This window comes from Gossypium arboreum, chromosome 10, assembly GCF_025698485.1.
Source record: "Gossypium arboreum isolate Shixiya-1 chromosome 10, ASM2569848v2, whole genome shotgun sequence".
NCBI classification, from domain to species: domain Eukaryota; kingdom Viridiplantae; phylum Streptophyta; class Magnoliopsida; order Malvales; family Malvaceae; genus Gossypium; species Gossypium arboreum.
In genome coordinates, this window is record NC_069079.1 from 126,327,437 (window position 1) to 126,351,306 (window position 23,870).

The following is a 23,870-nucleotide window of genomic DNA, read 5'->3' on the forward strand; positions in this document are numbered from 1 at the left end:
ACATTGTAAATGGACTTGAAATTTGGTTATGTGAATTTTATTTTTTTGCTTATTTGTGTGGACCAAAAATTGGCCATTACAAATTTTATTATATTAAACCTCCTAAAAATTTAAATTCTGTCCCCTCAACCTAAAAGAAATATGTAGTCAATAATTCTAATAAAAATTTGCTCCTTAGATCGTGTTTTTAGATCTGCCATTGACTATAGGGGATACTAAACAAAACGAGCCGGTACGAATTATAGAAATTGATTACTATGCAACTCTAATAAGTAATATTTTAATTTATTTTTAATATTTTAAACATAAAATATTTATTTTTATATCATAAATTAAATAAAAATAAGACCATCCAAGTCCCATTTTGGATTTCCCAACACCTGAACATAATAACAGTGAGAGGAAGCAATGCTAGAAACGATGCCGTATTGCTGATTCCATCTAACTAAAAAAACACGTGCTCATTCCACCTTTAGCAAACAAAAATCCCAGTTTTGAGATTTTTCTCGGTTGAAACCACAGCACATCAACAAAATCCCAAATCTGAATCACTTCAATTTCGCAGGTGAGTTAAAACTCCTCGTGTATATATATACACGTATATATACGCGTACTAAATACGTTGTAAACTGTAAAGTCTTTCGATACTGTATGTTCTTCTTTTATGATCTGAAATTCGTTAAATTTTGTTTGTTTTTCTTGTAGAATTGATGTTTACTTTTAGATTTTTATTAAAGAATGAGTTTCAACAGGAGCAGGAGTCTGTTACGTGGGAAGATTTTTCGAAGCATTGATCGTGTTCTTTACCGTGATTCACCGTACTGCAGGGACCGTCGGAATAATCGGTATAAACTTTTTTTTATATTATTTTTATATTTAACGTTATTAAGAATCTTTGTGTATGATGATGTTTCATTCTTATTTACTTTTTGTTCTCGAAGTTCAATGTTTAAAGAATTAAGATTAAAATAATCATTTTTTTTTCGTTTTGATCATAAAATAGATGGTTGATGTTGTTTTGGCATGGAATAATTATTTGAATTTTGAAGTATCCTGTTATAATATTCATTATTGTGAAATTGATAGAAATTTAAGTTAAATTTGTTTCTGACTGTACTGAATTTTTTTTTTTTTTGAATTCTTGGAAATGAAATGAAAAACGTTTCATGTTTGAACTTCTTTTGCTGGAAAAATTATGCTTGAGATCAATGCATTTATTAGCTTTAGACAATGTGAAAAGAAGGTTAAGGAATAGAGACATGGAATGCAAGGATCAAGGGTATTGCACTAGTCGAACTACCGTTTTGATATGCTCTCTGCAACCGTTTTGATAGGCTCTCCATTTTGCTGCTGAAGGTAACAAGGGCTCGGTCCCCAAGTTCAATACTTCTATGCTGCTAGAATACTGTGGTCGTTAGAAAGCAAACACATCTCGGGCTGATATACGAGAATAATGTTTTATGATGTAGTTCATAGTTGAACACTTGAACTGCGAATTTGCTTGCTTCATTTAGTTATTCACGAGCTCTTGATTTCTAGGCCATGTTCACTTATCAGTTTCACTTGCCACGCCTTACTTTGGTTATAATCGTGTAGGAGTTGAGGTGGTTTTGCTTGAATTTTTTAGGTACGCCAGTGTTCCCTATTTCTAGTTTAATTTGTTCATGTTCTCTACCATGTAAGATTTAGAATTCCTTGGAATCCGTCTGTGGTGTTAAAGGGTGCCATTAAGGCCTTACGGGTGGGTACAAATATTAAGAATATGTCATTTCGGAAAAAGGACCGGTTCATGGAACCTGCTGGAGGAGACTAGTCTGGTTATACATCATAAAGCTTGAGGTCATAAACTATCTTCAACCCCGGCATCCCTTATTTTTGCTGCGGTGGAATTTGTGGTTCCAACTTTTGAGGCTTCGGTTTAGTGCTACAGTAGATTTGAGGCTTGGGCTTATACTAGCTGCTTTTCACATTGTTCATCTTTTCTCCTTTTTGAGAAATATGCTTTTCTTTGTTTCTGTCATTTCGATTTAATTTTAGGAAACCATGTTTTTGTTTCTCAGGCAAGATTCTTGGTGCAACAAATGTAAGCGACCCGGACATTTTGCAAGGGAATGTCCGAATGTGACCGTGTGCAACAACTGTGGGCTTCCTGGGTGAGATGAATTCTTCCTCGTTTAAATTTTGTAGAACCTTTCACTTAAGCCAAAAGAAAAAAAGGTATAACCTTCCATTTCATATTTGTTCGTTCTCGGACCGTGAAATTCATTAACGATCTGTTTTCTTCTCTTCATTTCTTTGTAGTCACATTGCTGCCAAGTGCAACTCATTCACTATGTGTTGGAACTGTAAGGAGCCAGGGCATCTTCCTGGCCAATGCCCCAGTGAGCCGGTTTGCAATATGTGTGGTAAGATGGGTCACTTAGCTCGAGATTGCCTAAATCCCAGACTTCCGGCTCCTGATGCAAGACTCTGCAACAAGTGCTACAAGGCAGGTCACTTTGCCACCGACTGTACGAATGAGAAGGCTTGCAATAACTGTCGTAAAACCGGTCTCCTTGCTCGTGACTGCCCTAACGAGCCAGTTTGCAATATCTGCAATATATCAGGTCATGTAGCCAGACAATGTGCCAAGTCAAAACTGTCATCAGACATGGGAGGCCGCTTCAGGACATTTTTTGCCGCAACTGTGGCCAGCCAGGCCATATTAGTCAGGACGGCGTTTCCATCGTCATATGCAATAACTGTGGTGGAAGGGGTCACCTTCATTACGAGTGCCCTTCAGCAAGGATGTATGACCGCAGTGGCGTACGTAGGTATTAACTACTTAACTAACCAACTTTTATAGGATTCTTTCATTAGAATCCCTTTGTTTGACTCATCTTTATAATTTGATTTTGAATTGATTTATTCTTTAAGTGATACGCCATTGTTCTTTAAGTGATACGCCATTGTTGTTCTGTAATCAAGGCTGCAGTTTCCTCTGCCTTGAAAATTGTCTTATTTTTCTTCAGTGGTGAAAATTGGCATTAAATTTTGGAGGGAATACCTAAAATTTTAGGAAATTTGAGGGATTTAATGAGAATTTTCAAAAGTTTTGGTAGGCCTAATTAGAACTTTAGCAAATTTTGGAGGCTTAATGAGAGTTTTAAAATTTTTTGAAAAGCTTCATGCGATTTTTCAAAGATTTTGAGAGCTTAATTAAAATTTTCAAAACAATTTACAAGTTTAATAAAAATTTTCCAATATTTTGTGGGCTAAGTTCATATTTGTTGGAGAAAAGTTGGTTAACATTAGGGTATGAATCTTGGATATGGTTTATGTCTAATATAAATGCATACAAACTCACTCTAAATATATGAAATCTTTATTTAAAAATGATCATTTCAAATCATACATGTCATATACATGAAAATACTTCAAAACGATTAGACTATCATATACATATGTATAGAGATAAAGTCAGAAGATTTTTTGAGGGTTGGAATCAAATTATATATTTTTATGATAGTAAAAAGTAATTTTACTATTTTAATAAATTATATTGATAATTTTAAAAGATTAAATTAAAATTTTATCATTTTAAGGGGGATAAAATGTAATTTTATTATTATTAATTTAAAATTTTATTAATTATAAAAGACCTAAATGGAAAATTTTTCATTTTAGTTGAGTCAGGGCCCTTGCCACCCCTCTTGACTATGGCCTTACTTATGCATATGTTTAAATATTTACTGAATACATGTGTCGAATTTGGATAATTCAAAGAAATTAAAGAATTTAGAATTTTATACTACTACTAAAATTTTTATCATAGGTATATACCTATAGAAGTCACATATTCAAAACACAAATGTTTGTTTAAAATAAAATACAATTAATATATACAACTGATAGGAATATAAAGTGCATAAAATAAAATTAAAATATATAAAAGTATTAAAATGAAGCTTTAAAATATTTAAATGAAGTTTTAGTTGAGTGACAATTTGAATGTTTTATTAATGCAATTCGTGTGAGTTCGAATTCCATTATATATATTTTTATTAGTTTTTTATCATGAAAAGTTTAAAACATCCTCAAATAACATTATTTATTTTAATAAGGAAAGATATTCCCATAATTTTTAACCAATTTAATGTGCGATTAATTCGTAATACCGACTTAATCAAGAATTTTATTGATAGTATAAATATATAAAAGGGACTTCCTTCATTGACATTTGCCTTGCTATTTTTTTTACATTCTTGACAATAATGGTTAATTTTAATTTTGATCCTCTACTTTTATATAAATCATTATATCCTTTTATATATAGTAGTATAGATTCTCAACAAAATGGTTAATTTTTAATTTCGGTCTCTCAAATTTCTCATTATATAAAATAGCCCAATTTCAATTATGGTTCCTATACTATGTTAAAATTTGAGATTTTATATTTATAATTGAATTTTTTATATAATTTGGTACTTCAATATTTATAATGTCATTACTTAATCTAAATGCTGATGTAAATTTAAAGAACTGTTAACATTGTTAAATTTGTTGTTAGATTCAAGTATATTATAATGTCATTTTTTACGTTATCATCAAGTGAGTACTTTTTCAAAAAAAATAAAATATTATGCCAACAAATTTAATAGAAGAATTTTAACGGTGTTAACAATTGGACTTGAATTTTATATTTGAAAATAGAGATTAAATTCTTAAAAAAATGTGGAGACTAAATTCCAAAAATATAAAGAGTATATAAACTTAAAGCATATTATAACCTTTAAATTTTAACTATTTATTCTAAAAATAATTAACCCAACATGGGTCGAAAACCATACTATTATAAATAAAAGATGTACAAAAATAGTGGAGTTTAATTTTAGGGTAAATTACACCTAAGTTCACTAAACTATTAATAAGTTTATATTTTGTCACTTAACTTCAAAAAGTTACAAAATGGTCATTGCATTATTCGAAAGTGTTTATTTAAGTCGTTGAACTATTCAAAATTCTTAATTTAGTCATTGGACTATTAATGTTTTTTTTATAATTTAGAATATAGATATACATTTAAAAATGATATTTAATAAACAAAACATATGGTTTGAAACTAATAATATTAACACAAACGCAATAAAATTAGAATTGATATTATATATTTTTTATTCCACAAGTAACCCAAAAAAATGTGTTATGTTTCTTTTTTTTTAAATATTTATTTATTTTAAATATTTCACTATACCTCTACAGGATACTTGTCAATTTCTTAACCTTGTTTGTGGAGTCTAAAACTTCACTACCAAAGTGTACCAAATAATTTTTCTAATGCCATATGTATGAAATTGAAATGAAAATAAAACAATTTAAATTGTAAGTAAAAAAATAAAATATATAAATAAATACATCAGATTAAGAATATTACACACAATTCAGTTGTTTATCATGATATTATCGTTTTTCTATACCACATCAAAATGTTGTTATGTTGGTGAAAAGAAACTTCAATATCAACAAAATAATTATAAAAATTTTGGTATTGAGTTGACTTGTGATACAAATTCAATCAATGATATTATCGATACTAGAAAGTTTAGCACATGTGTATGTATATGCGTGTGAAAATCACATATTTAAAATACAGATATGCATTAAAAATAACATACAATAAATTAAAAAAAGTATGATTTGAAACTAATAGTAACAACACATATACAATATGTATAGGTGAAAACTTTTGTGTAGTAATATTAAAATGTACAAAAAAAAAAAAAGGAAGAAGAAGAAATCGGTTGAATCAGTTGGTTCGATTGGTTTTTTTCTTTTAACCAACTTTAACATGATAAAACCAACTCGACCGGATTTAGTTGAGAAAATCAATCAAATTGAACCGATTTTGATTCGGTCAATTTTTTCGCTTAACCGACCTTGGGCTATTCGGTTGGATTTATAGGTTATATATTATAAAAATAAAATACATTTTAAATATTCTAAAAATAATATAAAATAAGTTAATAATAATAGTATAAATAAATTTAAAATATTTAATAAAAATAAATATATAATGTTCATGTATTTTTAAAATAACTTTCAATCTTTTAATGGTTACTAAAATTATTGGAAAAAAGATTTTTAGTGAAAAATTAATGGAAGAAGTTAAAAGAAAAGACAATAAGAGATGCCGTATTTTGGGTTTTATTAAAAAGAGAAAACTACTTACTGTTTAGGCGTCAGACAATAAAGATATGTATAAATATTATTATTTTATGTATTTTTTATTAAATAAATCTCCACTTAATTGTCATTATTTGGAAAAAATAAGTTTTTCTAGAAAAGTAAAAACAAAACAAAAATTTTAAATGCCATAAACAAAAGTCTAGGCTGAATTTTGGATAATGTCTTTTTCCTAATTGGATTTGAAATTCAATACCATTATTTTTAATTTTAGAAATTTTATTTTTACTCTTTTATTTTAATTATTTGTTTAATCAAATTATGTGATATTTTTAAATAAGAAAATTTATTCTTATTGTCAATATTACATATATGTCCACCTAAGCAAATAAAATAAAAGTGTAAAGTTTGGTATTGATAAGTTTTCGATTTTAAATACGATATTGTAAATTTTTTAGTATCATTTTTAAATAACAGAGTGAAAGTCGATATTTTTAAAATTTTATCAAAATAAAATAAAATAAAATAATTTTTTTAATTTTATTATTTTTAATGATGCTATTAATTGTTTTCCGAGTATAATTACGTTGGAGTAAATATTAATATAAATTTTATTAACAAAACCAATTAAAATATGCATATGGTGATATTTGAATTTACGTAAATTGGATTAGTCAATCAAGGCTTCATTTCAATGTATATTTTATACATTATTTATTATATGCTATTTTAAACACACATCTGTGTTTTAAATTGTAGTTTCTACGCATATACGTGTGATAGAATTTTTAGTATTAATAATGTTGTCAATTGTTCCGGCAAAAAAAAAACAATAACAATGTTATTAATTGAGTTGTTGTCACAAGTTAACTCGGCACTAATTCAAAATCGATGACAAACCCGTAATAAATAATTATAGTGCATTTAATATTTTTATCGATGTATTTATGTATTTAAATTTTTCTTTGCTCATAATTTATTTAATTTTTATTTTAATATCATACATACTTCATGCGTTTCAAATCATACATTTTATTGTTTATTATATGTTATTTTATATTTATATCGTTATTTAAAATCCGTAGGTTATACATACATACACATATAATAACATTTCTAATATATTTCAAATTAAAATTACATATAAAAATTATATATTTTGTTAAATATTCTTAGATCCGGTGGGTTTTCCGAAATCCAATAAGTCTAACTAGATTAATTAAAAATTAAACGTAATTTAAAATTTAAATTTTTCGGATCAAATCAAAATGTAAGGGCGGAATTTTTGTTTCCATTCCCAGTCATACAGACTCTTTAACTTTATTGGAAAAAGGATTTAAAAGGAAGAAAAAGACAATACGAGATGATACAGTAATTATTTTGGTTTTATTATAAAAGGGAAATTATTTACGGTATAGACGTCAGACAATAAATATATATGTATAAGAATTATCTTTTATGTATTTTCTTTTTTGGGATTAAATTAAATATAAATTTATTTTTATTAGTTGGAATAAAAAAATTCCTACTAAAAAAGTAAAAACAAAACAAAAATTCTTTTTAAATTTAATGCCATAAAAGAGGAAAAGAAATCTTGCTTTTAATTGGACCCAGTCTAGGTTGAATTTTGGATAAAGGTTTTTCCATTTAGAATTGACTTAGCTTTATTGGAGGGTATATTTCTGAAATCAATTCCTATGTTTTTGAATATTTGAAATTCAGTCCTTTTACTTTTAATTCTAGAAACTTTTAGTCTCTTTACAATTTTAATTTAATAATTGAAGTTTAGTTGATAAAAATTTCATCTTCAATTGAATTACGTCACATTTTTTGAAGTTGAATTTTTTGATTTTTAATCTAGGGTTATAAAGTTCTTCGATTTTATTCTAAAGATTTTGATTTGGCATTGTAATTATTTATTTTGTTGAGCATTTTTCTCTATCTTCTTTAGGTGGTAATATTGTGTTTTTATATGATATGATTATTATTTGTTGATGTGGTATTCTAGATAAGTTTCATGTATGCCAACATATACCCTATTCTAGACTTAACACATGTTTATACGATGTGAGTTCACTTATGTCGTGGTGTGCAAACCCACATCGCATGATCCCATGTGTAACAACACTTAGCATCATGTGAGCTCGATACGAAAGCTCAATGGTCGATAATAGTAAGTATCATAATATCTTTATTTTAAAAATAACTTAAAATCTAATGTAATGAAAATTATTCAATAATGATATTAAATAGACTTCAATTATTACTTAAAAATATAGTGATTAATATTTAAAAATAATATAAAGACTAAATTACTAAAATTAAAAGAAAAAGTATTAAATTGTAAATATAGAAGACTAAAATCGTAATTAAACTTTATTAAAATTATTAACTTAATTGATAATAAAATATGTCATAATTTACAACTAACTTAATTTTTACCAATAATTTTTTCTCGAGTAAGATCTCGATTTCAAATATTATCAAAGGAGAAAATAAACATTAAATAAATTTATACCTAATTTAAAATTTGACATAACTCGATATCGAAATAAATAATTAGTCTAATATAATTATTAAATACCAAAAGTAATATAAAAAATTAATAATTAAATAAATTCCTAAAATTAGACCAAACAATAATGTAATAAGAAAAAGGTAATAATAAAAGAAATAAAAATAGCGGTTGCCAGCTCATAATAACACACCTCGCAATCGCATAGAACTACGCTTATACTTACAGCTAAGACTCACTTCCTCCGCGAACTTTAACAATTTTTCCTCATTTTTCTCTGTTCAAATGTAGAAATTTAATCCATTCTATAATCAAAATTTTAATTTCTCTAAAATTTTTAATATTTTAAAAAAAAATAAAGTTTGGAGTCGAATTGACAAACAGTTGTAGGTAGTTTCGGAAATCCGATGACAACGATTTTCAGTCCCGGTCGGAGCCCCGGAAGTTCGAGGCTTCAGTTAGGAACAGCTAGTGGAGTGTCCAGGCTTAGATCTCCGTCGCTTAAGAAGCCGCCGGAGCCGTTGCGCAGGGCGGTGGCGGATTGTCTTTCTTCTTCGTCGTCTTCTTCTTTTTCGCCAGCGGCGGGGGCTGGAGGTCTTAGTTCGTATCACCATGGAAGTCAGTTGGTTTTAAATGAAGCTTCGAGGACACTTCGGGTTCGTTATTCTTTGTTTGGATTTAAATTTTTTTTTGTTTATGTTATTAGATCTTGAAAAGAATATTATTTTGTATTTTTATTTTGTGATTTAATGAATGTTTTTCTGATGTGTATAAATATCGACAAAGAAAGGAAAAAAAATAATAGATTTTCTCTTTAGAATTCATTTAGGTGGCAAGGATTTAGAAGTTGATTTATTGGCAGAAGATAGTGAATTATGGTAAAATAAAAAAAGGATGTAAATTACTGAACTATTGTAAGATTTACTTTGTAGGTCCACATCATTGTTGCGTTATGAAAGTTTATAAATTGGTGAAAGCCAAGAGTGAAAATGGACATCCAATTTGAATAAAAATGAGTATGATTAAATGAAATTAAGTTTTCATTTTGTTATCTGCAAAAGTTAGATTTTAATTTCTTTAGTTCTTAAAAACTTATCTTTTGCTTCGGGCAAGCAAAAACTTAGTAAAAGCTCGACGAAATACAGCTTAAGTGAATTGCTTGCTAATGTTGCGTTGTTGGGTTTTATTTATTTGTTTATAAGGAAGTGTCTAAGCATTTTTCCTCGTTTTAACCGTGGTTTTATTGTTTCTGTGTACCCTAGTAAGATTTCTAGATTTTGCTGTCTTGTATTTAGTTAAAATGTTTTATGGTTTCAAGGTAGGTTTAAATATTAAGAACCCTAGCATGCTGACATTAACTACTTATTCAGCTTGAATTTATTATATTGACAGAGAAACCTTTCTTGACAATGTTTGGCTGAGCAGTATTTTTACTTACTGATTACTTAATTAATGAATAATCTCTTATATTTATGTATTCTCAAATCTAATTGCAAGCAGTTTTTCTTAGTCACTTACTACCCATGGATATATAGGAAAGGGAATTCAAAATCTCATAATTCAAACATTGGTGAACTTTTCCTTTCTGATGTCTTTTTTCCCCTGGGGTCCAAGTGTAATGGTGAAAGTGCTTTGTTTTTTCCAACTTGAATCAGCATTGATATTGATAAAGCCTAGACTTTTGGTGTAGCAAATCTTAGTTCCGCATATAACTTTACTTCTTGCACGCATTGTAAATGATGAGAATTTAAAGTTCATTTGATTTACTATATTAGTATGATATCATCCTTTTGCTTCACCTGTGGAATTTGTTTTTGAATTTTATAATATTATGATTCACATACTCTATTTTTTTTTTTCCTAGAGATTGTGTATGTACATATATATATTAGTATCAGATCTTTTTGTCTCACCTGTGGAATTGTATTTGAACGTTACAATACCAGAACTTACATTTAACAATGACAGGACTATCTGGCAGCACCCTCAACAACTGACCAGTCTTACATTGTTATTTTAGAGCATACAATTGCAGAGAGAGAACGCAGGTAATTTATTTGCATAGTGTACTTATATAACCGACCATAATGTATTTTAGAGAGAGATGGGTTTATGAACTTGTTTGGGTGCTAAATAGATTGGAGTTACAGATTTTAAGTGATTGTGAGGTAATGCCTATTTCTGATAAATGATAGTGTGATGAAATTTGTTGCACCAGTTGTTGATGTTTTGAAAGCTTAGAATGCTTCATCCATACGAGTCAGTGTATTGACATCATATTTATGCAATGGAATAGTCTTGTGTTACTTATTCTAGAAACACCCATAATTTGTGTTTTGATGTCTGGAAATTTCATAGAGACGACAGCAGAAGTATATTAAATTATTAAAAACTTGAATGGAATATGATATTGCAAAGAAAAAAAATAGTGCATGGATTTTATAAATAATAATTGTTATCGGGTGTATAATTATTTTACAGTTAATTACCGATTTGCCTATTGTTGCATGTCATGCACTGAATATCTTTTCTTAACTCCTTTTTAATCTAGCCATTACTCCTAGCACAGTGCTTGAACTAATTTCCTTTTCTGCTGCTGTGTATATCATTTGTGCCAGCCCAGCTGTAGTGGGAAGGTGTGTGGCACTCCTGAAGCGATACCTCTTAAGGTATGCTGTTCTTGGTGTGAGCTTGTATTTTCTCTTATTTTCTTTTTATGTAGAATAGGGAAGTGTTCGAATATTCTTTTTGGTATAATTAAGGTATCCACCATGTCCATTTTACGGTTCATGAAGATTAATCTTTTTGGGGTTTTTGGCTGCCCCTCCCAACAATGTCATCTCTAGGGTTCGAACTTGAGTTCTTTCCTTGAGAATGCAATGTGTCTTATCACTGCACCTAACACTTGTTGGTAGGGAAGTGTTAGAATGTTTGCTAGTTTCAGAATGCAATAATTGAACCAGAATTGACATATATCAAGTGTTCATAAAATTATGTTACCATTATAGTCCATTTGTAAATATGGAACTTGCTCTGGTTGCTATCCAGTTTAGGACTGACTAGGAAATTTATCATGACCAAAGGTTCCAAGATTTATATGGTCTATTTTATATTGTTGTTTTATTTTAGGATTTCATTTTTTGTTCTATTTGGTGCAGGTATAAGCCCAGTGAGGACACGTTGCTGCAAATAGATCGGTTTTGTGTCAGCTTAATTGCGGAATGTGACATAAGTCCAAATCGAAGGTTGTCACCTTGGTCTCGGTCTTTAAATCAACAATCGGGTTCATCAGCAACATCAACATCATCTGCAAGTGCTTCTCCTTTATTGCCTGTATCTAGTTTTGCTTCTATAGCCCTTGTAAAGTCATTGAATTATGTGAGATCCTTAGTGGCTCAACATATTCCAAAGCGTTCATTCCAGCCGGCAGGTTTTGCTGGGGCAACCTTGGCATCGAGGCAGTCACTTCCTTCGTTGACATCTTTGTTGAGTAGATCTTTCAATTCCCAGCGATGCCCTGTGAATGTTGGAGAGTCCTCAGAGAAGAAAGATGCTACAGCTTTATCTGTTTCAAACTTGTCAAACATTGAGGACGCTGATCAAATAGAGAATCCTGAATATATTGCACATGATGTTTTGAAATGGCGCTGGCTTAGGGATCATCAGTCACCCTTTACTGAAAGGTAATTGATTTTGCAATTTGCATATGCTTATTAAGTGTTCAAATAGTTCATATTGGCTTTATTACTGCTTCCCTTATAGGTATTCTAAGTCTCTGGTATGTTCTAGCTATTAATACTGTTCTTCCATGTGTTCCATTGCTTCTAAAACAAATTTAACATTTGAAATGTTCTACATTCAACAAACAGTGACCACTCTGCTTATGTGCAAGACATGAGTGCACATAATTTCTTAGAGGTAGGAGCAGCTGCTTTACTTGTTGGAGATATGGAAGCAAAAATGAATGGCCAGCCCTGGAAATATTTTGGCACTGCTGATATGCCTTATCTTGATCAACTCTTACAGCCTTCACCAGTCACAACAATTGCCAATTCTGCTTCTGCTCGCTCCCATTTGAGAGCAATTACAGCATTGAAACGCAGTAAAGGAGGACCTCATCAAATTTGGTATGTTATTCACTTACTCTCAGATTATTGCTTTGATGACTTTATGTTTAATATCACTTACCATTATATTATTTGCATGGTTCCTAAGGATCTGTTGTGCTGTGATAGACTTATATGGTTGTGCTGTCAGACTGATCTTTGCAATTTGATGGGTGGGAAAGGTCATAGACTGTTAGCTTTTAAGGCAATAATTTCAAGCTTCTTTCCCAGTTAAATGTTTGGAGTCTTGTGGCTTGAGGTTCTGTTTTCTACAAACCCTTTTCATTACCTTATTGTATTATGACCGCTTTTATGGAGTTTGCAAATTTGATTAAGTTGGAGGGCCTGGGACATTGAAATAGTAGATGAACTCTGCATGTTTTGGTTTGTTGGTGCCATATTACATACAACCAATCTGATGTTTACTGTATTATGGATTCAAAAGAATTTAACCAATTGTGTTAGAAAGATATGTGTGTGTGTGTAACTTCTGTTTCGTTCTAAAATTCTTTGTTGCTGAATTACATGTTTTGACTTGTTGGTGTTATACCATGTATGACAAATCTGATGTTAGCCATAATCTGGATTTAATTGAATTTAGCCAACCCCGTTAGAAAGATATATATTTCAGTTTAAGAGAAAATTAGCATGATTATCCGGATACTCTGAAAATTAAGCTTCTTTAAATGGTAGTATAAGTAGCAAGGTAGAGCTGTTTGAGTTTAAGAGAAGATTAACTATGCATAGTTTTAAACCTAAATTTTGAATAAAGTTGTATGGTTAAAGTTTGGGTTATTGGGTATAATTTGTGTAGGGATGATTCTCCTGCAAGCACATTCCGCCCACGTGCCCGACCACTTTTCCAATATCGCCATTACAGGTGTGCAATTTGACATCCTTTAATTGATGATGGTATATTCCATTTGTGATTTGTTAGCTAATGAATTTTGCTTCTATTGCAAGTTTACTAGGTTTTGGAATTAAAAGGGAGCTTCTCTTTTTTTTCCCTATTAGCAAATACTCCATGTTTAATTTGAGGACATTTATGTTATTGAGTTGAACATAAAGCATTTGGTAATATCCATATATGTTAATTGTATAATTGTTCCTTGGGATCATGATCTGTGGCTGGGTCTATCCTGCATTGTTACAGACAGCTTCTTGTTCTGGAGTGCATAATTATTGTTTTTATTTTCAAGTGCTATTTCTTTCACAACATTGATAGATCTCAATGTGGTTGAGTTTATGTTTTCTTTTTTCTCTAATAAAATATTTTTGCGTGCATCAGTGAACAACAACCTTTGCGTTTGAACCCTGCTGAGGTATGCGAGGTCATTGCAGCTGTCTGCTCTGAGACATCTTTAACAAATGCTAATACCATGACGGTATCTTCTAGACTAAGTAATAACAGTGCAAAGCCATCAATGGATGTGGCTGTGAGCGTCCTTATTAAGCTGGTTATTGACATGTATGTTTCTGTTTTCTTCTTTTCTTTGGCCTCTTTTGTCCTGTATTGCATGCGATACATTTAACCTTTCTTTCTCTCCCTCTCTGTCCCCAACAACCTTTATTTGGTCATTATAATAATATAATAACAGTATCAATTACTTTATACGTATTAGCCTAAGATGCATAAGTTATTTTGGAATCATCCTTATGTAAAGGGTGGTAAGCTTTCTGTTTTTTTATCCTGCAATACTAAGTACATGGTGTTGCAATGCATTTGGAATAGTTTCCTAATTCATTGCTATTTAAAAGTAATTTATCTGAGAAAATGCATATCCATTTGAAGTATCTGAAGTTGACATCCCGTTGATCATGTTGTGGACACACTGTGAGATGCCGCTTGCTTAATTCAGGTTGAAATCTGACCATTGCAAGAGTCAGTTATTCATAAATAGTAGCAGGGGTTTGATTCTGAATTTCCAACATACTTGTTTGTGCACAGAATCATGTGATTGATTTTGTTTCATTTTTCTTCGCTTCTTTTCTTCTTTTAATTTTCACATCTAATGATGATTACTGGTATGGTGTTGCTGAAAATTCTGTTTTGTAGGTATGTCTTGGATTCTGGAACTGCTGCTCCTCTCACTCTATCTATGCTTGAGGTTTTTGTTTATTGTATTTTCAGTTTCTCATTCAAGTATTATGAAATCATCTTTTAACTCTTTCCTTTTTTTTTTCCTTACAGGAGATGCTTAGTTCTCCAAGGACAGCGTGTAGGGTGCGTGCTTTTGATTTAATTCTAAACCTTGCAGTCCATGCTCACTTGTTAGAGCCCCTGATAATTGATGATAATTCTGTAATTGAGGAAGAGTATTCTCAAGAATTACTTTTAAATAGTGAAGATCAGCTTACCACGCAAGGGAGAAGGAAACTAGCTTCTTCCAAGAAGTTGGGAAGCACCTCAGCTATTGATAAATTTGAGTCTTGGATTTTAAACATTTTATATGATATACTTCTTCTTCTTGTTCAGGTATTGGCCGTCTTTTAACCGAAGCTTCTGTACTTTGGCTGCTTTGATTTTAGGATGTTCCATCCATGCTTGTCTCTACTTCCATTTTACTTTTCCCTTGCTATTGCTTGTTGTAGATTGATGAGATGGAAGAAGCTGTCTGGGCTTCTGCCCTAAGCTGTTTACTATATTTTGTGTGCGATAGAGGCAACATTTGGAGAAATCGATTAAAAGGACTTGACATCAGGGTGAGTCGGTTTTGTCTGCCTATCTACCAGTTCCTGGAGCTTTCCCAAAATTACCATGTTGTATTCTTACCTTGATTTAACCCATGAGGGCTTCATGTGTGTCTGTGTGGAGGAAATTATGTCTAGGAGGTGATTTGGAAGTTTCATTTCTTGTGTGTGCACGCCTTCAATTTTTGGAAGTATTGTCGTGTAAAATTGGCAGCATCCATTTCAAATATCTAAATGAAAAAAAAAAAAAAAAACATCCCAGTGAACTTATCAGTCTCCAATTGGTAACATAGCACTTATGCATCTACCATGTTAAACTTCTGAGTCACACTTTAGCAGTGTGAAATACCTCTCAATAAAGTTCAACCTCTGCTTTGCAAGAATTTCTACAACCAATCTATACAAAATGTTATCTTAGCATTACTCTCCCTCTGAATGATCCTGGCGCCACTTTATGTTGGGTCATACATGGAGCAACTTTTTCTTTACTATACTCAGAGGAATTGCAAAGCTGAAAGTTGGTTGGATTTGCCAGATATGTGAGTCAGTTCTAACCATATAGGTTCTGAGAATATTGTGTGGTATTTGGCATGGCTCGATGAAAAGACGGTCCATTTCTTGTTGGAAAATTTTATATGTTGCAGGAGTTTATTGACCCTAATTTTTACTTTTATTTTACATTATGCACCCTTTGCATTATATGTTGGTAGAATTTGTTTGGTGTGCGATTCAATTCTAGTCTTGAGGTTCTGTTAATGTTGGGATTGGTGTTTTATTTGAACAATTTTAGGTTAAAAAAAAAAAAACTGAACTTTACTAGTTTTCCCAGGCAAGTACATATATTTTTACTGTATCCAAGCATGCCCGTAATCCTTAATCTTTAGTGATATTTTTCCAAGATTTTCAATTTTCAGCCACATCACCATACCGCCTCAACTTCCATGTGGAGGAAAAAAATCCAACTAGCATTGACTGTAATAAAAGTCAACTTTTTGTTTGTGATAAGTGTTTATTCAGACACGAAATTGAAGGTTTTGGACTTATTTGGGTCAATAAAAGTATAAGGCTTACCTAGCAAGTGTAAAAACTCTGGTTTTATCTTGTATTTTAAGCATAACTCTAATTTTTGCATGTCTTTTGTGTTATGGACACTCCACTGTTTTTCTCTATCAAAGCCATACCATGCAATCTTGTCAGTCAAAGCTGACATAAATTTTGGTCGGATTTCCTTTGAGGAAATTTTAAGACTCAGGATTCTTTGTTTAATGGTATTTGAACTTAGTATTATTATGGCAATAAGTCTCGGTCTCATTTATGCTCTCTTCACTTTTGTTGTCTTCAGGTTGTCAAGTCAATTTTGGTGATTAGCCGGATAAATTCCTGGGCTGAAGTTGTGCATTGCAAGCTTGTTTGTATCCTAACAAACATGTTATATCAAGTACCTGGTGAATCTACTAAGGCCATCATGAGTACAACGAATTTTCTTGTTGACCAGCTTGACCTGATTGGAGGAATTGATTTTATCTTCATTGAGGTATGCTAATTAGTTTGATCTGGGCATCTATAGAAATAAGATTGATTTTATCTTCTTGTTGACCAGCTTGACCTACTACTCTTGGTCTTCATGTAAAAATTTTAGCAATAATTAAAGGATTAATTTACCCGAATGAAAAAACCTTGGGACCCTAACCAATATTTAATAACACAACAGAAGCAGTGTATTCCAATTGCTTAACAAATTTTTGGAAATGTGTGACAAGTAATGAGGTTTGTTCTAGTAATGGCTTGCAATGTTCATATTTACGAAGTTGTTGGACCTAAGAGGGATTAATGGGTATCTGATGACTCACACATGTTTTAAACACCTCATAAAAATGGATTAATTGAAATATATGCAAAATTTCTTAAATATAGAGAAACCTTTTAACTTGTATGTTTTTTCTTTTCAATTATCAAGTGCAGTATTCATTGTCAACCTCAAGGGAGGAAAGAAAGCATCTTTATTTGGTGCTTTTCGACTATGTTTTGCATCAAATAAATGAAACATGCATATCAACCGGAGCTTCTGAATATAGTGATGATGAGATTCAGCCAATTGCTGCACTGCTCACTTTGGCTGATGCACCGGAAGCCTTTTATATCTCTGTTAAGCTAGGGGTGGAAGGCATTGGGGAGCTTTTGAGAAGATCACTGTCAACTACATTGGATAGATACCCTAACAGCGAGCGGTTACATACGGTAATTTCTTGTGAATGTTTTTGCAGTTTTGCATGTATGTTTTTAATATTTGGCGGGTGGGGATAATAAACAATCAGGCTATTGATTTGATGTATTGTGTGTGGTCGGTTATATGATTCCACTTGTTTGATTCATTTCATAAATGCAAGTATAGCTTTGAGATTAAAAATTAATCAGGGGAGGGTTTAGCCGTATCATGTTAAATTGTGCCTCTTGCTCACCTCATCTCGACTTATATTTCACGGGAGTTTGCTGAAGTGATAATGAAATGTGTGAATTGCAAGCATATATCTGCTTTTCTGATTATTATTCGTTTTCCTTTGCAGCTTTTGGAAAATATTACGGAGAAATTAGATAGAATAATTAGTTCATTTACTCATTTGGACACAGAGTTCTTTCAGCTGAAACAGATAACAAAATCCAACAAGTTGAAGGGCAATGTTGAGGGTTCATCTACACGAAATAGTGTTGCAATGAAAGCGAAGCTGGCTTGGTCTATTTTACATTCTCTTCTTCATTCGGATAGAATCCTTTACCGCCAAAATGGATTTATCTGGTTAGGAGATCTGCTTATTGCTGAAATAAGTGACTTGAGGAATGGGAGTATATGGTCTAATGTCAGGAGCTTGCAGAATAAAATTGCTTATGCTGGTGTTCATGATTCCTCTGATCCTTCTGATATTCCTTTGTCTATCTGGCTGATGTGTGGTCTTCTAAAGTCGAAGAACAATTCTATCAGGTGGGGCTTCCTAGTTGTTCTAGAGAGGCTTCTCATGCGATGCAAGTTTTTGTTAGACGAGAGTGAAATGCAACAGCCAAGCAACAGTGATGTTAGCCCTGACAATAGGGATACTCGACTGGAGAAAGCAATTACAGTGATAGACATCATGAGCAGTGCTTTGTCCTTGGTGGCTCAAATAAATGAAACAGACCGTATAAATATTTTAAAGGTATTTTGCTTGGAAAGCTTCCAAACCATCATACAAAATGTCAGTGATATTTGAAAGCATCTTTTCTAGTTTATCTTGGACCAAAGATCCTGTTCATTAGCTGGCCTTATGATTAATATATCTCTCTGTTTTCAGTTCCTGAGAAAGAATTCTTTGAGGACTGAGGATGATCTTGTTTAAGCCTTTTTCCTTTTGTTTTAATCTAAAATAGTTTGTGCTCTTTAGATAGTTGCTAATTTTCAAGTTTGTAGTTCTTTAAATTACACCTAAGTGAACTTAGTTAATATTTTATGATTTAGATTATTGTTACTAAAAAATCATTCTAATTTAATAGAAGAGATCAGAAGACAAGAACAAAGCTTGAAGAGTTTACCTTTTCATTTGTTAACTAGAGGTCTCACATTAGTGATGCTGCATCATGTCTTAGGTAGAAGGCTATATGCAAAAAGGTTGCTTTCTCTGTAAACTTTTTGGTGTGTTACGTGTGAAAGTCTGGCTCTTTCTTGATATCTTTATTTTTTTCCTATAGCATCTTGGTATTGATATTTTTTAGACCTGCTTAGATACTGTGAGGTTCCTCTGTCAGCCACCTTGCTTGATACATGTCTTATATACACATGTATATTGTGGTTACGCATGATGTTTGTTCCTTTGAGATTATCTACTTGTTCCCAAACAATAGGACATGGACAGCATAAGATAAATTGTATACATCTGAGATTTTGTGGATTTAATCATTAACTTTTGCATTTTGCATATGAAAGAGTTGTGCACCATTTCCTCACTCGCGCTTTATAAATCTTTAAGAGTCACTGTTTCTCTCTTTGTTGAACAGATGTGTGATATTCTATTCTCTCAATTGTGCTTGAAAGTTCCCAATTCAAATTTGATGCCATTTGGAGAAGGAATACAGCGGCCTAAAGTTTTCACTCGCACAGAAGAAATTAGAAAAAGTAGTAATATAGATTTTGTATCTCAACAAGAAAGCTGTCCCTGGGATCAGATAATGGAGGAAACTGATAGCAAATCAGGCTACAGTGTTAGTAGTCATTTTGTATGCGAGACAGCTTCTATGGCTGCGCTGCTACTCCGAGGACAAGCCATTGCGCCAATGCAATTAGTTGCACGTGTTCCAGCTGCTCTTTTCTATTGGCCTTTGATTCAACTTGCGGGTGCCGCAACTGACAACATTGCACTAGGTGTTGCTGTTGGAAGCAAAGGAAGAGGGAACCTTCCTGGTGCTACTTCTGATATTCGGGCTACCCTTCTTTTGCTTCTAGTTGGTAAATGTACTGCTGATCCTACAGCTTTTCAGGAAGTTGGTGGGGAAGAATTTTTCAGGTGATCTCAATTTCTTTGCTTGTGAAGAATGAATTTGACAGAAGCTTACCTTCAGGTGAGTGGAAACATGAAGGTTCTTTTTTATCCTTCGTTTCAGGGAACTTTTGGATGATACTGATTCTAGGGTGGCATATTACTCTTCGGCTTTTCTATTGAAGGTTAGAAAACTCTATCTTGCATTTTCCTTTATCTCTCTTCTCTCCCACTTCCCTTCTATTTTTCTTTTTTCTGTTCCCCTTTTATTTCCCTCCTTAGTCCTTCCCCTTGTGGTTATGCTTTGCCACTAAGCCATTCTAGCATGGGAACTTTGCAGAGAATGATGACTGAAAAACCAGAAAAGTACCAACACATGCTACAAAAGCTTATCTATAAAGCTCAACAGGTAAGTGATCCCTCTATGTTCAATATGAAGTCGTTTTATTGTAATTATGAAGCAGTACATGAGAACAGCTGATGAAAATATTGGCATGAATATGGAAGTTCTTTTTAGTTTGGAACTCCAGATAACAGCATTTCCACAAAAGAAAACTTCAGCCCATTATCCTTATATAATTGATTATACATCTCAAAGTTTAAAAACAATATTTCTGCTCAGTACTGTTCTACTTTAATCAATGTCCTTGACTGTGTCAGCCAATCACTGTACCAGTCATCTATTGGATTGTTTTTGCTATGCGTTATTCCTTTTAGTTAAAATGATTTGACTGTAACATATGGATGGCCTATTTGCTTCATCTTATCTTTGTGTCCATTTCTTGAAGTGCTGATAGAGAAGTTTAAAATTTTTATAGTATTCATTGTATTTGTATTCTGCATTGAATTTACACGTTTTCTCAATTGTAATTTAGTACTGCTACTTTTAAATTCTTTATTGCTGAAATCTTTGCTTTTGTGCACCTAATCTGCAGAGTAACAATGAAAAATTGCTTGAGAATCCATATCTTCAGATGCGCGGGATATTCCAACTATCAAATGAACTTTGAACTTAGTTGCATTTGACGATTCTTCTCTGCAGAGTTTAAATATACATCCAGCTGGAGGCACTGTAGTATTCATTAACAGGACTTTCCTTGTGAATTTTTAACCCTAGCAATATTCGGCCCGACTCTCTGAGTCTGTTCTTGATGTATGCTTGATTAAGTGAGCCTGCACAAGATAGTTTGGAATCCTAAAGTAGTTCTAAGATGCAAAGTTACTGAATTTAGGCGAAGACTTTGCGATTCCAAGCCTGACTCCCTTTCTTAGGAAAAAAAATGATTAGAATTGTGAGCTTTGAGACTCTGGATGATGGTGTAAATTCTTAGAATGCCGCTATATATGCTTCCAGATCTGCTGTACAAATGGAGTGAAGGTGAGACTTCTAATATCTGCTTCCCTTGTTTCCATATACTTGTTCAGATATTAATAAATGGACTTGACACCTTAAATTTCAGGAATGCCAGGAGAAAAAATGGGGCGATTGGAGCTGTCAATTCATCTGCCTTACAGTTGTGTTACTGGATTGTGTATATCAAAGGGTTGAACGTATCTTCAGGTATCCCTGTCTTACTTTTATCATCTTAAGTTATCGGTTCATGCAGATTCATTCATTTATGTTCAAATTCAATTGCTCCTTTCTGCCATCATGCTGTTCTTGTTAAAAGCTAAGCTATACAGACTCTTGTTTTAACCCCAAGGTAAAATTGTAGTTTGGTCCCTCCGAAAATCATAAATTTTAAGCTAATATAATGGTAAAATTGAATTTTTGCCCCCCCCCCAAAAAAAATGCAAAATTGGTTAATCCTAAAATTGGGGGCCAGCCTTTTTTGGTCACATAAGAGTCAAATCATTCAAAATGGTCATATAAGGGCCAAACCTTTACTACAGTGATCAAATGAAGGCCAAACTTATCAAAATGGTCAAATAAAGGTCAAACATCATGTTTAAAAATATGTTTTTATTTATTTTTTCTTTTCTTTTCAAGTAATATCTGATTCTGTTATATGTGTTCTATTCTAAACACGTTAACATTCACTTAATTTCTACTACAAACTAGGCTAAAGTGCATGAAAAGTCCTTATTTGACCAACCCTTAAAAGATTGAGTCCTAATTTGAGCATTTAGCATGTAAAATTTTTGGCTTCTCCCCTGGTGGCTATGGCTCTCTTAACTTATAGAAAAAACTTTACAAATTAGAGAATATCCATGGTCGGTTCATACCTATATTTGACACTCACCTTTGAATCCGGTAATATAGGCTGAAAGATGTGCACATCGGTTATTATGTTTGAAGATCCTTTTTGAAGTTATTCATCTTAACGAAACTTAAAGATAGTTGTTTTACAATTCAAAGAATGTTCCATTCCATCATCATTTACTCATGTCACTGCTTGCGCTGATATTTCTTCATTTTGGAACAGATATTCTTTATGCTTAACACAATACAGAAGCATTTCTGGGCAGCTAAAGGAGACTTTTTTTCTTTGTACAGAATTAGATTTTCCATTGGCCTTAACACATTTTTTTTTTTTTTGCATTTTGGGTTTAATATCGGCTACTTTTTAAAGGCCATCCTTGGTAATAAAAAAAAGAACCATCCAAGTTTTAACTCATAGCTGTTCGTTGCTGCGATGGCGATATGAACTACAAAATAGGACCTTTTTAACATGCTCGGATTCCGGTAACAGGGAGTTATCTCACCTTGGATGTCTTTGTTTTTAATGGACATCTCCAAAGTGTGTTGCATGACATGACATTGTAAATATGTGAATTTGTCTTTTACATTTTTTTGACTTTGCCTTATTCTATTCTTGTAAAAATGTTTTGCTGATAATTTTTGCATCATATTGCAAGTTTTGATTGTTTGATTTTTGAACCCAAAAAAAAAAAAAAAGAGAGAGAGAAGAAGAAGAAGAAGAAGAAGAAGAAAAGGCTTTGCATCTGAGATTTATGCTATTATCATGTGTTTTTATTTTATTTCCCCCCTTTTTTGTGCAATAAGGAAACAAGTTTGTTGGTTTCTCAGAATAATTTTTTTGCAAGGCTTTTTTCTTTCTCAAATCTTTGTTATATTTCACTTTACAAAAATGGTTCAATGATATGTTTGTATTCTCATTATTCATTCAACTTCATTTTAATAAATCTGTATTTGATAGGGATATGAAATATGTTTTCAAGATGTCAGTTTTTTTTTTAGAGAAATTGAAAATATGTGTTAAGCTATATATCTAATGCAATATTTCTATTCAAGGAAGGTGAGGATAATCCCATCTCTTGGGGCTTCATCAACATTAAAAAACATATCAATACAACTTTCTATTGTCAAAATATTTTCAAATTAGGAATTATTCTAATAAGGGTTTTTTTAAATACTTATTAATTTATACCAAATTAAGCACACATTTAATGTCAAAATTGATGGACAAAATATTAAAACAAAAATTTATCTTGTGAATTTAATTGGAAGGACCAACTTAAAATTTAGTCGATGTTTCAAGATATTTTGTGCAATAAGCTGTTATAAATAATTATTTTCTTTTGAGTTTAAATAAAAGTGTGTTTTATTAGTTAAACAATAAATAAATCAAACCAAAACTATCGGACTGTTATAAAGGATACTTGTTTCAAATTAGATTACGATTTTAAATTGTTTTGTTATGTTATTTTTTGACATAGTATCTATAATTACATATAGTTTCTTTTCAACTTATAAATAGGAGCATAATACCTTTCAACGTATAAGAACTCAGGCCTCTTTGTATTGACAATAGTGTCTATGCCAATCAAGCTAAAATTTAAAAGAATTTTTATTTGATTTTTGAGAATTGATGTAATTTGACTTTCAAGGACTTTATAAACACTTAGATAATGACACATTTGTGATATGAG

The 23,870-nt window shown here is 31.7% G+C and overlaps 1 protein-coding gene and 1 pseudogene across 2 annotated transcripts; both read left to right on the top strand.

Annotated features, from left to right (window-relative positions):
* The first annotated feature begins 413 nt into the window (after nucleotides 1–413).
* On the top strand, nucleotides 414–3,052 carry LOC108463299 (zinc finger protein GIS2-like; annotated as a pseudogene).
* A 5,791-nt stretch (nucleotides 3,053–8,843) lies between these two features.
* LOC108463909 (uncharacterized) lies at nucleotides 8,844–23,147 on the top strand. 2 transcript variants are annotated; one of them, XM_017763905.2, is made up of 20 exons: nucleotides 8,844–8,904; nucleotides 9,062–9,333; nucleotides 10,646–10,725; nucleotides 11,296–11,346; nucleotides 11,836–12,360; nucleotides 12,547–12,804; nucleotides 13,598–13,663; nucleotides 14,072–14,251; nucleotides 14,840–14,891; nucleotides 14,975–15,259; nucleotides 15,376–15,486; nucleotides 16,817–17,008; nucleotides 17,437–17,712; nucleotides 18,039–18,662; nucleotides 19,498–20,003; nucleotides 20,101–20,161; nucleotides 20,317–20,385; nucleotides 20,912–21,354; nucleotides 21,437–21,537; nucleotides 22,403–23,147. In XM_017763905.2, the coding sequence occupies exons 2-18, from the start codon at nucleotides 9,085–9,087 to the stop codon at nucleotides 20,984–20,986; spliced, it is 3,660 nt and encodes a 1,219-aa protein (XP_017619394.1). In that variant the 5' UTR covers nucleotides 8,844–8,904; nucleotides 9,062–9,084; the 3' UTR covers nucleotides 20,987–21,354; nucleotides 21,437–21,537; nucleotides 22,403–23,147. The 2 variants fall into 2 exon arrangements, with proteins under 2 accessions (XP_017619394.1, XP_052875884.1); XM_053019924.1 differs by having other exon boundaries at nucleotides 8,850–9,333; nucleotides 21,446–21,537.
* The last annotated feature ends 723 nt before the right edge of the window (nucleotides 23,148–23,870 follow it).